Source organism: Embiotoca jacksoni, unplaced genomic scaffold (assembly GCF_022577435.1).
Source record: "Embiotoca jacksoni isolate LCO1_2020_lvr unplaced genomic scaffold, fEmbJac1.0.p SCAF_13, whole genome shotgun sequence".
Taxonomy (NCBI): Eukaryota; Metazoa; Chordata; class Actinopteri; family Embiotocidae; genus Embiotoca; species Embiotoca jacksoni.
Genome location: NW_027185263.1, coordinates 4,487,553 through 4,500,095, shown reverse-complemented (window position 1 = coordinate 4,500,095; position 12,543 = coordinate 4,487,553). Strand labels below are relative to the sequence as shown.

The 12,543-nt window shown below is 42.1% G+C and overlaps 1 protein-coding gene across 4 annotated transcripts in view; it reads right to left on the bottom strand.

Moving 5' to 3' along the window:
- The window catches only part of sgcd (sarcoglycan, delta (dystrophin-associated glycoprotein)), a 241,637-nt gene that overhangs the window by 80,262 nt on the left and 148,832 nt on the right, over positions 1-12,543 (bottom strand). For all 4 annotated transcript variants that reach the window (XM_069145968.1, XM_069145969.1, XM_069145967.1 and 1 more), the window contains one exon: positions 6,055-6,156. In XM_069145968.1, coding sequence (XP_069002069.1) covers positions 6,055-6,156 — 102 coding nt within the window. The remainder of the gene's footprint in view (positions 1-6,054; positions 6,157-12,543) is intronic.

Below are 12,543 nucleotides of genomic sequence, written 5' to 3'. Positions count from 1 at the left end.
TAAATAAAAATGCAAACACAGATGCCCGTGGAGAAAACAAAAACTGATTATATCACCATCCGCGGTCCCTGAAAGAGCGATTAAAAACCGCGTGGGATAACTTCGGATGTCTTCAAAATGAACGTGAGGTTGTCGTCGAGGACTTTTATCAGGTTCGCAAAAAATGTGGATGCAGAGTGTCTCTGAGGAGGTTACATGTGTGTGAGTTGAATGTACAGACAGTTCAGGCTCAGCTGTTCCGCACCGCCAGTAAACTGTCAACTTTTTGATCACCATTAAAAGTACCTCTGATGGCACTTCAAACAATGTGGTCGATAATAATAATAATAACAATAATAACAAAATTTCATATGCAGTGATTCCGCCGTACCGTGATATTTTCTGAGCCTGTATATAAAAATGTTCGTAACTTCCGGCTCTAAAAAAATTAGGCCGATGCGGAAGTGGCTTAAACTGCAATACTATCGAGCGCCACTAGAGGTTGGCTCCAAAAAGCCTCCGGCTCCATAGACTCCCATTCAACTTCGCTCATAAAATTGTTTTCTGCATATCATTTGTTAAATTCACTCATCCAGATTAGTGTTCTGGCTGTCCATTTTGAAATAATCCTGTCATTAATTATAAAATAAGCCTCAAAAAGCCGTGTTTTGGGGAGCGTGTCTGTTTGATTGACAGGCCTGTGGTGCAGTCAGGCTACAGCTATCGGTGGGCAGGACGTCGTATCGCCGGGTCTCCGATCAGATCGAGTCAGACCCCCTAGCTCGCCCAAATATGGATACATATGCTCACGAACCAACGGGTGACGCCGCTGCTGGTTGACGCTTGTGAAAAACTCACACCGTCGCAGCCCCACTGTCAAGTCAAACATAAGTGGCAGACCTTTCATCTGCCCCTTTCTAACAGTAATTACAAAAACACTGTCGACATGCTGATGTCATAAACTCCACTGCAGCCTACTGCTCTCGCTGTAAACCAGCGGCTAAATTGTCGTGAGCTTCACAACCCCCTGCCAGCATACATGCCAATATCAATATTTGGCCCCATTGATGAAAATATGCCGTTTTTCTCCCCAGCTGAAAAATCACCACGACAGAGTAAAACACGAGTGTTTCATAGCAGCCGGCTTATCGCTCCATCTTCCTGCAGTCTCTCGAAATACCTCAGAGAGGTCACTGCAGGAGTCCTTTAGGGCTGTTTGTGTACAGTACACGTGTTTAGTTTGTTGTTGTGAGGTGCCTCTGATTCAATCTGCCTCCCTCTTCTCGTCGTTACTAATGCAACAGACCATATTACTCCCAGCAGGACGCCTCTCCCAGCAGGACGCATCTTTCAGAGGATTTGGGAGGGGGGAAAAAAATAAAAAGAGAGAGCGAGAGAGAGGAGCTACACGAGGGACGAGGAGGAAGATGTGTGAATCACAGTTGGTTATAGAAATCTTTCTTGAAGCCAAGCCTGCTACGAAAGACTGCAAACATCTTACCGGTTGAATTAAATCTCGGGAAGATGAGCCAAAGGGCCATTTTTCAGGAACAATGCAACAATTCAGAAATTCCACCCGGTTGATTCAGAATAAATCTGTAGCTTCCTGCCTGGGCACACAGGTATTGTAGAAAGCTGTCAAGTCAGCGGTAATGAGCAAGGCTTGCACAGTGGTGGATGCATAATTGATTAATCAATTAAGGTGCTTGTTTATCCTTTAAAAAGTAAGCTCATGTATCCGGTAAACAAACATTTGCTGCTACTAGATTTTTTTTTTAACTGTTAATCAGTTTCAAGACAGGTTCTCGACTGCGTAACTTCATATCTGCATTTTTTTTAAACTTTTTTTTACTTTTATTACCTTGTGTATATGTTTTATACACCTTCATCTAAAAGTTAATAGATATATTTATCTAAAAAGTAAACAGTCATTATTTCCAGCAAGTTCATATGGATTTTATGTGGCATTATTAAGATAGTTAACAATCAAATGTCAGTGTATGAGGCAAGTAAATAATGCTTCTTATTTTTTTTTTTATTTTTTTAACTTGACTTTTTGGCCACAAGGGGGCAGCAAAAGAAGCTGTCAACAAAGCAGCTATTGTCAGCAAACTGCTCATTTACACACCTAGAAAACACAGCTAAAGATAATATTAGCATTTATTTGAGTTGCTGGCACATCTAAGCACAATACTCAACCCTCTTCACTCACTCTTCTTGGTTTTTTACAAATTCCTGTAAGGGAAATATCTGGTTCCTTAGCAGCTAAACGTTCCACTATGTTCACCAGCCAGCCGCAGAAATATCTGTCAACCATGTGCTGCTGGATATTGGAGCACAGAAGTGACTAAACAGGGCTTGTTTTGAGCTGGAAAAACGAGAAAAAGAGTGAACCGAAACCCCCCCCCCCCCCCGGTATGTTTAGAAAACCAAAACAACTGAGCTGAAAGACGCTGAAACACTTTGGAGAGGTGAGGTACAGTGTGTGTGGAGTTATCACACCTTTACACATAACTCTTTAGAATTCGGTCAACTCTTATAAGAAAAGAGCAACATTCGGTGCAACCGTGAGTAGCGATTAAACGTCATGATATAAAGATCATCCGTGATGCCGTGACGTCGTGTTTGCCGTTTAAAATCTCGTCTCAGTCACACCAACAAAAACCTGTCTGAATGCAGTGCCGAATGCAAATGAATGCATTTGGGATATTATTATTGTAATCCACAGCTGCGCAGCGGAGAAGCAGGGACTTCATTTCAATTTGAATATTTTACTGTGCCACAATATCCCACAGTGAACACGTTGGGCTTGTTTGAGCCGGTGCTGAACTTGGCCTCCTCCTGCGCGACGCTGCCTGTCAAACCACGCTCGCTGGCTTCCCGTCTCTCTCTTGTTCTAATTCAGTCCTTCTCCATCTGTCTCCCCGTTTCTGTCTCTATTACTGCTTCTTCCCCTTCCTCTTCCTCCTCATCTCCATCTCTATCATTGCTCTCGCCTCCCCTCCCCCACGGTCTCCCATCTCCGTCGCTCATCCTCCCGCACAGCCTGCGTAAGGTCCAAGACACCGGAGATAACGCAACACAGCTCTCTTTTGCATTATCAAGCCGTCCGTCCGCTACCTGCACACAGCAGATTATTACTGCCAGAATAAAAGAGACAGAGGGAGAGGGCGCCTTTCACTTTATCGGGCCCATCTCTCTATTTCTCTGACACCTCGAGGCTTTGGATATTCCTCCTACGGTTGTTGTAAGGACGAATGCACCTCAGAATGCTAATTCGGAAACTGAAACATACCAGGGGGACCTACAGACAGACTTTGCATTTGGATCAGTAAACACCAAAAGACTTCCTGCAAAAAAACCCCAAAAAAAACAACTCATGCTGAATTTGTAGCTCTGTGGAGCACGCTGGAGAAAAACATGTTAATAACACGGGCTGGGTTGTCGTATGTGTTTGTTTCCCCGCCAAGACCACCTGGCCTGAGACATTTGCCCTAATGGGGCCGCATGCCGGTCGTCGTAACGACATGAAATTACATGGCATGACAAGTCTGGTGGTGACATGGCTCATCTTGTCCTCGTAGAACATCGATTGCATTATTACGTCGCAAGACTTGTTCTTGTCTTCTAACGACACGACGTGACACTACGTCATGCATCTTAGCACATCGTGAAATGAGAATATATGCAGTGAAATGACACGTACCAACGGTAAGACATGCTGCTTTGTGTCATTTCCCTTCCTGTGATTTTCATGTCTTGCAATGACACGACAGGTCAAGTTCCACTGACTCTCAAAAATACATATATGTTTTAAGTGCCCTGTGTAGGACCAGAATGTCCTCACAGCTAAACAACAGAATAGGTCATTTGAGCGTGTTACGTACACAAGGTGACTTATGTTATGCATATGTAGTACGTTACAATGCGTATGTGTCACATGTTAAATACATATTCGATTAAAATAAGTCAAAGTAAACATTTGGTTTTACAAGCGACAAACAGGGTTGGTGCTAGATTGGAACAGCGGGAGGGAAGCTCTGTTTGTAAATGGCTTTTACGTTCTGGCTTCTGTAGAAAGGGATTAGAGTTACAGTAGTATACACTTCAACCAATCACATCAGTGTACAGTTTAGAGCAGCTGATTCAATCTAGTACCAACCAACAAACAACGGTCACCTGGGTGAAAGTCCTTTGATTGATCAATCCAACCAATCTCAATCTACCTTCCTTTTTGGATTTTTTTTTCCACTCTTTCTATTTCATCACCTGAGCTTCTCTATTACTTGCATCATAATTCCTGTGACCACTAGAGGTTGCTGTAAATATAGGTCATTCTAACACCCCCGAATAATCGACCACTGTTGCAGTTGCTGTGACGGTGGACTCAATGGGAATGTAGTTGTCATCACAATATTTGATGTCCTGTCTTGTTATAATGTGACGTAGAATAAATCTGTAGCTGATTGATTATGAACAAAGACGTGCATCTAACATAGGCAGGGTTTTTCAAAAGACCCTGGTTGTTGTATATTTCAGCTTCACGGTCCCAGTCTTTGGGGAATGACAAAGAATGGGATACCAAACAAATAGCTGGAATGAGCTTCATTGGTTGGGTATTCGGGGCCTGGCGATTGAGGCAAAGACTGGTACATCAGGGCCAAACTCGGACTACAAGCATTGCTCCCTGTGGAGTTTTTTTGTGTGGACACATCAGACTTAGAGGAGATTCAATGCCAGACCCAGAGAACACCAGAAAGGGCTGCATATCCTGCCTGACCCGAGAATGCTCCAGGATCCCCCAGGAGGAGTGGATGGAGAACAGTACACTTGGACTACTTGGCTTAGCCTGCTAACACTGTAACCTGCCCAAAATATATATGGAAATAAAAAGATGGATGGTTTCCAGCTGCCCTTGTGAGAACATGTACAGTCGTGTTTCCTTCAAAAGGATCTCTGTAAGGGGTGGTTTTAGAAATCGTCGACAAGCGGAATTTTAGATTTGTTCGAGCAAAATTTTTACACTTTGAGATCAATAGTTGTAAATGCAGTTAAGGTGGTAACACTTGTGCCAGTTTGACTCTCAATGGGTTTTTCTCACATGCTTTTTCCTCTGTGTGATGCCTCAGCACTCTAATTCACACCATCGCACTTACAATCATTAGACACTTCACACCACTGCACTCCCTCACACCATATTGCCGGTAGACCAGTGTTGCGCAACTCAGTATATGTTTTGCTGTCGTAGCTAAAATTATGAAACAAATAACATTATTGGCTAGAAAGTAATTTACTCTTAAAATGAGGTAACAGGCAGTCTCGCATTAATTTGGGAAATGTTATATGCGAGTGCGATGTGACACTAATTGCTGATGTAAAGACGATTGTTTGAGGACTAAAGTAGCTTCAATTGTGAGGTAGGTGACATTGTACATGTGCAGCTCACGTGTAGAAAGGGCATGTTGTTTTTTTCTCAAAGGTCCATCCAAGCATCCATCTTTGGCCACTTATCCAATGTTGGATTGTGATGGTAGCAGAATGAGCTAGTTGGCCCAGAAAATCTTACATTACAAACATTAGACTGTCTACCTTTCGAACAATCTGACGTTAAATTCTAATGTGTGTTTATCTAAAGCCTCATTTGACATTTAACTATTTCCGTCAATCGAATGTCTCTCTCAAGTCCTAAAGAATAGGGCGCATTGACAATGGACAATTTTACATACAGTGTACTTCCCAATCACAACAGCTAAGTAAAGGACACTTAAGCATCTGTGCTCTAATCACAGGCATTGTTTGGAAGGAGTTTTGTCTTTCAATCACCGTTGACTTTCACATTAATGTACCTTATGGCCATATTCACACATGCCAAGACACAATACGGGAAATTACTCAAATTGTTCAATCTCAACGGTTTGGTTATGGTCTTGTTATCTCATTTTCACTGCAATGGCGGGCAGCTCCCTGATACCGTAATTTTAATGCCATCAACGTTGCTTCCATCTCTGAAAGGGATTAAAGCGTGAACAGCTGTGTATGTGGCATGTAAAGTGTGTCTTTGTGTGAGTTACTTACTGGTTTGGACTGGATTTCTTTGGCATAGAGGGGCTGGAGGAACTCGGAGTCCCCCTCCAGTTTCAGGCCCTTCTCCGTTATTCTGAGGTTGCCCATGCCATCCTGCGAAGACAATGACACAGTAAGTTTTAGTTCATAGTCTGTCCTATATTATACCTTCCTATATATCCATCTGCATCCATATTCTGTTGATTCAAAATCTCTGATGTGAGTTTACATACAATCACGTTGTTAATGCCGTTATGGGAACGACAACGTATTATGTTGGCATCTTTCTACATTGGGTCAAAACATGAGTCACGACAGTTACCTTACTACTTGTGTATTCAACAAACCACACTTTGCACCAACTGATCAAATTCATCACAAATGTTAAATATTTGGGATAAAATATTTTAAGCTCAGAGAATGTTTTTACCAGGACTTTTTTATCGCATGCCTTCTAACTGAATAAAACCTGAATATAAGCAGGAATGTTAAATCATATTTATTGTTTCCAAGATCAATTATGCATTTCCATGCATTCTAAAAGTGATTCATGATATTTATCTGCTTTTCATGTTAGTGTGCTAGCTGCTATAGATCCAAATAGTTACATGATAATAAATAAAGGCATTAAAAGAGGGGAATAAGGCAAATAACTGGATCAGGTAAAGTACTGAAAACAGTTTTTAAATTCAAAATAAATAAATGAGGATTGAAATCAAATTTGTATTTATGTTTTCAAATGTTTTTCTACAAACATCAAGGATGAGCCAGTTCAGTGCTTCTGTTCAAACCGACACTCTTCACAATGTCGTCTTTGTGTATTTCCTGCCAATACAGTGCAGAATATTGAACATGAATTGCAGTGTGTCCAACACCTGCCATTTTATTTCTGACACCTGCAGTTTGATAACAACCACCTGCGATATATGGCAAGATGGCTGTGTGGGGAAAAATTAAACTTAATATCATACACATGCCTGACGGTTTCAGGAAAGACAGATTTCCAGATACAAACCCTGAACACTGTACACAGACCATATTAGACATATTAAACGGTCTCTCTCGTTGAGCAGCTGCCTTAATCTCCTCTAATCTATTTTAATGCAGTGATATTGGTCGATACTTGACTTCAGCATTAGCATTTTAAACTAAGCCAAAGGCAAACATGGGGTGCATCGTCCATACATACATATACAAGGTGCGATTGAAAAGTCCAGAGACTGTTCCAGTTGCGTACAAACGGAGTGCAGCACAGCAATGTAAATGGAGCTGGTGGAAGCAATAACCTTCCTGAGTAAGTATTCCAGGTTGCATTGCTTGACTAACATCAGTACCTGAGTTACACGTGTTTTTGTGACCACTGGGATGTGAAAAGTTTTGATTTCATCACGGAGATGACGCAAAAAGAAGCCACGTACACTTTTATTTTTTACGTTTTGTGTAACAAAAGGAAGTTACAGGAAGCCAAATCCAGTGAGGAGGGGGGTGGGGAGCTATGATTGTCTTCACGTGCATTTTCATCATGCTGTCATGTTAGAGAACCCAAGTACCATCGCACCACAGTTCAAGTCGTTTGCACCTTATTTTTTGGGGTCCACAATCCCTCTGGTTGTGCTTCTGAAACATAAGTATTGTTATACTACACGAGTTCAGTGAATCACAGCAGCCAAAGCAAACGGACCGGAAAGCCAAGAAGTGGGTGGCTGAGAATTATTTCTGTTTCACAGCAGGATAATGTAATTTGTGTTCTGTTTTATTGTTTCAATTTCAACCCCCTGGACTTCCTTGCTTGATTCTCAAAGGTAAAAATCGACATATTTATAACCTTGACCAAGTATCTTGATTAGCCTAGGTTTAAATGGCTTCTTTCAGTGATTTAAAATTAACGCGTCAATATTTTGTTCTTACTCTTGTTTACTTTTTCAAAAAGGGGCCCAAAGGGTAATTTTAGTGTCTCTCTCTGGAAGCTGAGCTCATTTAACTACAGCAAAACACCAAATGCATACGAAGCTAAATTCGGTTAAGTATAGAGAGTTATTTTAAGGCAGCAGCAGGCATGGCATGTTATCTTAAATTAGCACAACTGCAACTCAGAGGCTAGACAGTGTGTTTGTTACAAGTCAGTCCCCTGATTCAAATTCAGGGTATCCGAAAGTCTTTGCCCATTTTCGCCAAAGTTTCTCTATGTACAGGGGAATGCAGTGCAGCAACTTGCCAGTCAGTCAAAGGTATTGCAGCAGTGTTACAGATGCTCCTATCGTCTCAGTCTGTGTACCAGAACACAACAGACCAAAGGATATTAACCGGCAATGATAAGAGGAGATTCGGTGAGAGGAGACTGGCTCAGGGGTTGCTTTGATTCAAACACAACTACCAAGCCTGACCTTTCACTTTCCTTCCAGTCATTATATATATATTATATGAGGTCACCCGCTGGATTGTCTAAAAGATAAGAGGCGTCGATATGACAGTGGAAAAGGAAAGAGAGAGAGAAGCCAGCTATCTGCCCATGTGCTCTTCTCCCGCAAAGATATTTTTTGTTTTCTGCTCTCTTTTGATCCCTTAGGTTCTGATGAGCAAATGGAGATCAGGACCCCTTGAAATCCCAAAGTAACTGAGGACGGTTTGCAAGCCTCCTCCATGTAATCTCCCCCCCCCTGCTGTGTAAAACATATTAAAATTCTGACAATGTTGTGGCAACGAGGGGGTGAACGCTGGACATGTTGTGATTAGTGAATTATCCCCAATTGGAAACCAGCAGGCCTTTCGGAGGCCCACAGACATTATTTAAACGCAATTTCCGAAACTTTGATGACGGAAATTGAATGTAAGAAATGAGACATATGGTTCCCCTACTTTAAATTTCTCAGCAGAGTGATTTTTTAAATACAGGTTCTCAGACAGAGATTGGTTTCTATCGGAGGTACCCACAGATTCATGTGGTCCCTCTTCACTGAATTGTACGGCATACACTGAGTGATTTCTCCCGCCGGCTACTTCAAATCTATAATCGCTGAGGATGCATAATAGCGGAAAAGTAATGTTGTGCTTCAGTCCGTATCTCCGCCTCTCCATTTCACACTTTCTTTCTCTGTGGAGATAATGTAGAAAAATGGATTTCCGGAAGCTCAGTTCATGTAAGATACTTGAAATATGGTCCTGAATTGATAACATCTTATAATGAAATAACTGACAGCAGTATCATAATAGAATAATAACACTCCATTAAAGGAGTTTTTTTTTCACTTGTAAGAGTGTTCTCCGAACAGCCACAATGCATGCCGTTGTCGAGGTTCAGGTAACTATAAATGCACGATAGCTCGATGAGAAAAAGAAAGTCCTCAGGACAGAAGCTGCCCACCAGGATTTGTCCTGGTGTTCCCGAATGCCAGTTTTCTACTGTGGAGCATTTGGTCACAGAAGAGAACCAGAACTTGTAAAATATTGGCACAATTGCAAATATATCCAGAAATATGTAGCGGTTGCCCCACAAACCTTGCACATCAAAGAAGAGTGGACAATGTAGCTTGGCAGAGGTCGGCGCTGTCTAAGTTCCTTTCTAGTTTTGACCGTTTCAGGGCCACAGAGAAAAGAACTAAACATCCCAATCTGTTCTTGGCTGTATTTCTGTTCTGGCAGACTCGTAAGGTTCCAATTCAAAGATCACGTCCAGTCAAGTGTGGTCCAGAATATCCAAAAGTGTCTTTAGTACCAGTGCTTCATATGAATCCATGCTGACTGGGTGAGACATATGGTTATCTTGGCAGCTCACTGCGTCTAATTTCCATAGTGTTTTGATTTGACATAATTCTGACTGGAAGACTAAATTTAGGGTAGAAATACACCATGATTCTTCATCTCCCTGAAAAAGTGCGGTCACACTTGGCTCAAAAAACCCTACAAAAAAAGTAAATGCGAACAGTGTATAGCTGTACTGTTTGCAGTTTCTTTTTCTCTTTTATGCTCTGCAGTGAGCAGTGCACTGCAGCCAGCACAGTGAGGCGAGCAGTCATGAATAATTCAGGACAGCTCTGACCAGGACAGAGGCCTTTGAACACCCAGGTGTCCCTCCTTGCCTCTCTTCTGTCCTCTCCTCTGCTGTCCCCTTCTCCACTTCCTCCTCTCCTGTTTTCTTTCCTTCACTTAATTATTTCCATCTTCTCAAAATCCTCACCCTTGTTGAGTCTCCATGCTGATCACCCTGTTTGTCCAGATTCTCTGTGTTATTTCCCCACCCTGTCTGCCATCGCTCATTTTTTTTTTCTTACCCTCACTCGATTTTGCCACCTGAAAAGCATTAACACTTTTTCCTCGATCACTCTCATTCGTTCTCGTCGCCTACGTCCCTCCTCGTCTGTCACTTCAGTTCAACCTGAAGGTGTCTCAAGTCAAGTGGTATAAAATTTCAAATAACTTGCTGTTAGACTAAAATGACAAATAGATGATGACATGATTCAGATGGCAGCCATCACCGTCACAACAGTTCAATAATACGCTTCAGTCACTATGACAAACACAACACAAGTGGCAGGTCTATTGATGTTTGTCCTTCAATCGAATAACTTACTGTGTGTCAACAACTATTGACTATTGATTTCCATTTGATTTAAACAAACAGAACACTAACGGGTTTCAGAGTTAATTTTATTGGATGCTACGACATTTTTACGCATTGACTCATCTTTTATTATCTATGCACAACATGCTGTTCCCAGGGATTAGTTGTTCTGGCTACAACGACCCATTGAGGGGAAGTTTCAAACAGACTATGTCATGAAATCAAGAAGCTTTACACCTTTTCAAGTCTAATAGACAGAATTTGTTGAGCACATTGACACTCCTCAGAAGATGAATATCCAATAAACATCTCTCGGTCACCACTCTCAGGACAAAATGTTAGCTTTCCATGTAACATACTGTAATTGTGTCAGCCAGTTCGTGCTCCATATGCATGCCAACCGTTGATCTATTTACCAATCTCTTAATTTTCCCTACAACAGACCTGAAACAGCAGACAGAACAACGTCCTGTACGGTCACCGCCAACACCAGGAGCTTCAAAGGTTCAAAACTATTTCTCAATGCCTAAAACTATGTGATGACAATGGTCTGCCACTTCAATAAACTCATTTTTGACTGGCACATCATCCAAATCTGATTAAAATCAGCATTTACGTGGTATGAAATGTATGTATGTATATGGTAATGGAAAGATTTGACCGGCCCTCTACAACCGATCGAAATTTCACTCAGTTTGGAGCCATTTTTTCGAACTGAGGTGTTTATGGAGCATTTTTTTTTATTCCGTTTGAACTTTCCACACATCGCCAATGGGAAAATTAGGCTCCACGTAAACGTGGCTAATAATGCCAACCGAGACTTCATTCCAACCCGTAAACGTGAAGCCCTTATTGTTGCTCCCCACTTTCTACTGTTGACGTCTGCGGTGAGCTCACGCACCTTCCTATGAGTCGAGAGCATGAGTATTTCTTGTGTGTATCTAGCTATATGTCTGCATTATGTGCTTTGGGTCCTCTGTAGGTTTTCCATTTCCTGTGAGGCAGGAACATGTGCAGACTGTGAATACACGTTTCCCCCATGCTGGGGCAATAAAGACCATCCATCTGTCTGTCCGCCTCAGAATCTATTCCCTCTCCAGCCCTATACGACTTAACGCGGCAGCACGTGCAGAGTGACAGTTTGCAGCCCGGACAGATTGCCTTTCATCAGTATTCATGCCTTTGAGTGGGATCGTGTTTACAGCATTCAAGATAAGAATTTATGTCAACGGCCGGCTGATGCAGCATTTGCAGTTTTGTGAGTGGACATTTCTCGGAAGATAACGACGTCTCCACGTAGAAAGTTATCCGTTCAGCGTGATGGAATATATTCTGCGTCAAACAATCCATCTTCCTGGGACGCACGGTGGCTGATGCCGTATGTACGTAAACACAAGACAAAGCTTGTTCGTATGCCAGAAGTCTATTTCCACACGCATCGCCACTTTGACTGGGTGTACGATTCGGAGCGGCGTCGACAACATCGTTGACCTACGCTCAATATGCGATTGCTGTTCATCTCCTGCAGACATGGAGTCAGAAAATAAAACACAGGGAACACAAACTCAGTGACCCTTCAAGAAAAAGGACCACTAGAGATTTCCTAATTAGCCACATGACATGAACAGCAGGGAGATCACGTACTTCGATTCTAACGTGGCAGCACTTCCTGTTGCTTGAATTGTCAATGACCGCTGAAGGCTCTGAGAGGTGTTTCATTTGGTCTGGAGTCTTTCTTTTTTTGGTTTTCTCCTCTTGCTTGTCTGATGTTGTGAGAGATTTGGACACAATTCATCACACATATACCCCAGTTCCCCCTTGTCCGAAACTCTCTCCACCTTAATCTTTTCCTTCCTCCTCTCTCTCTGTTTCCCTTTTTGTTTTGTTTTCTCTCCCTCCACATTTGCTGCATTAAGGACTAAATTGATCTGTACTCAAGCCAG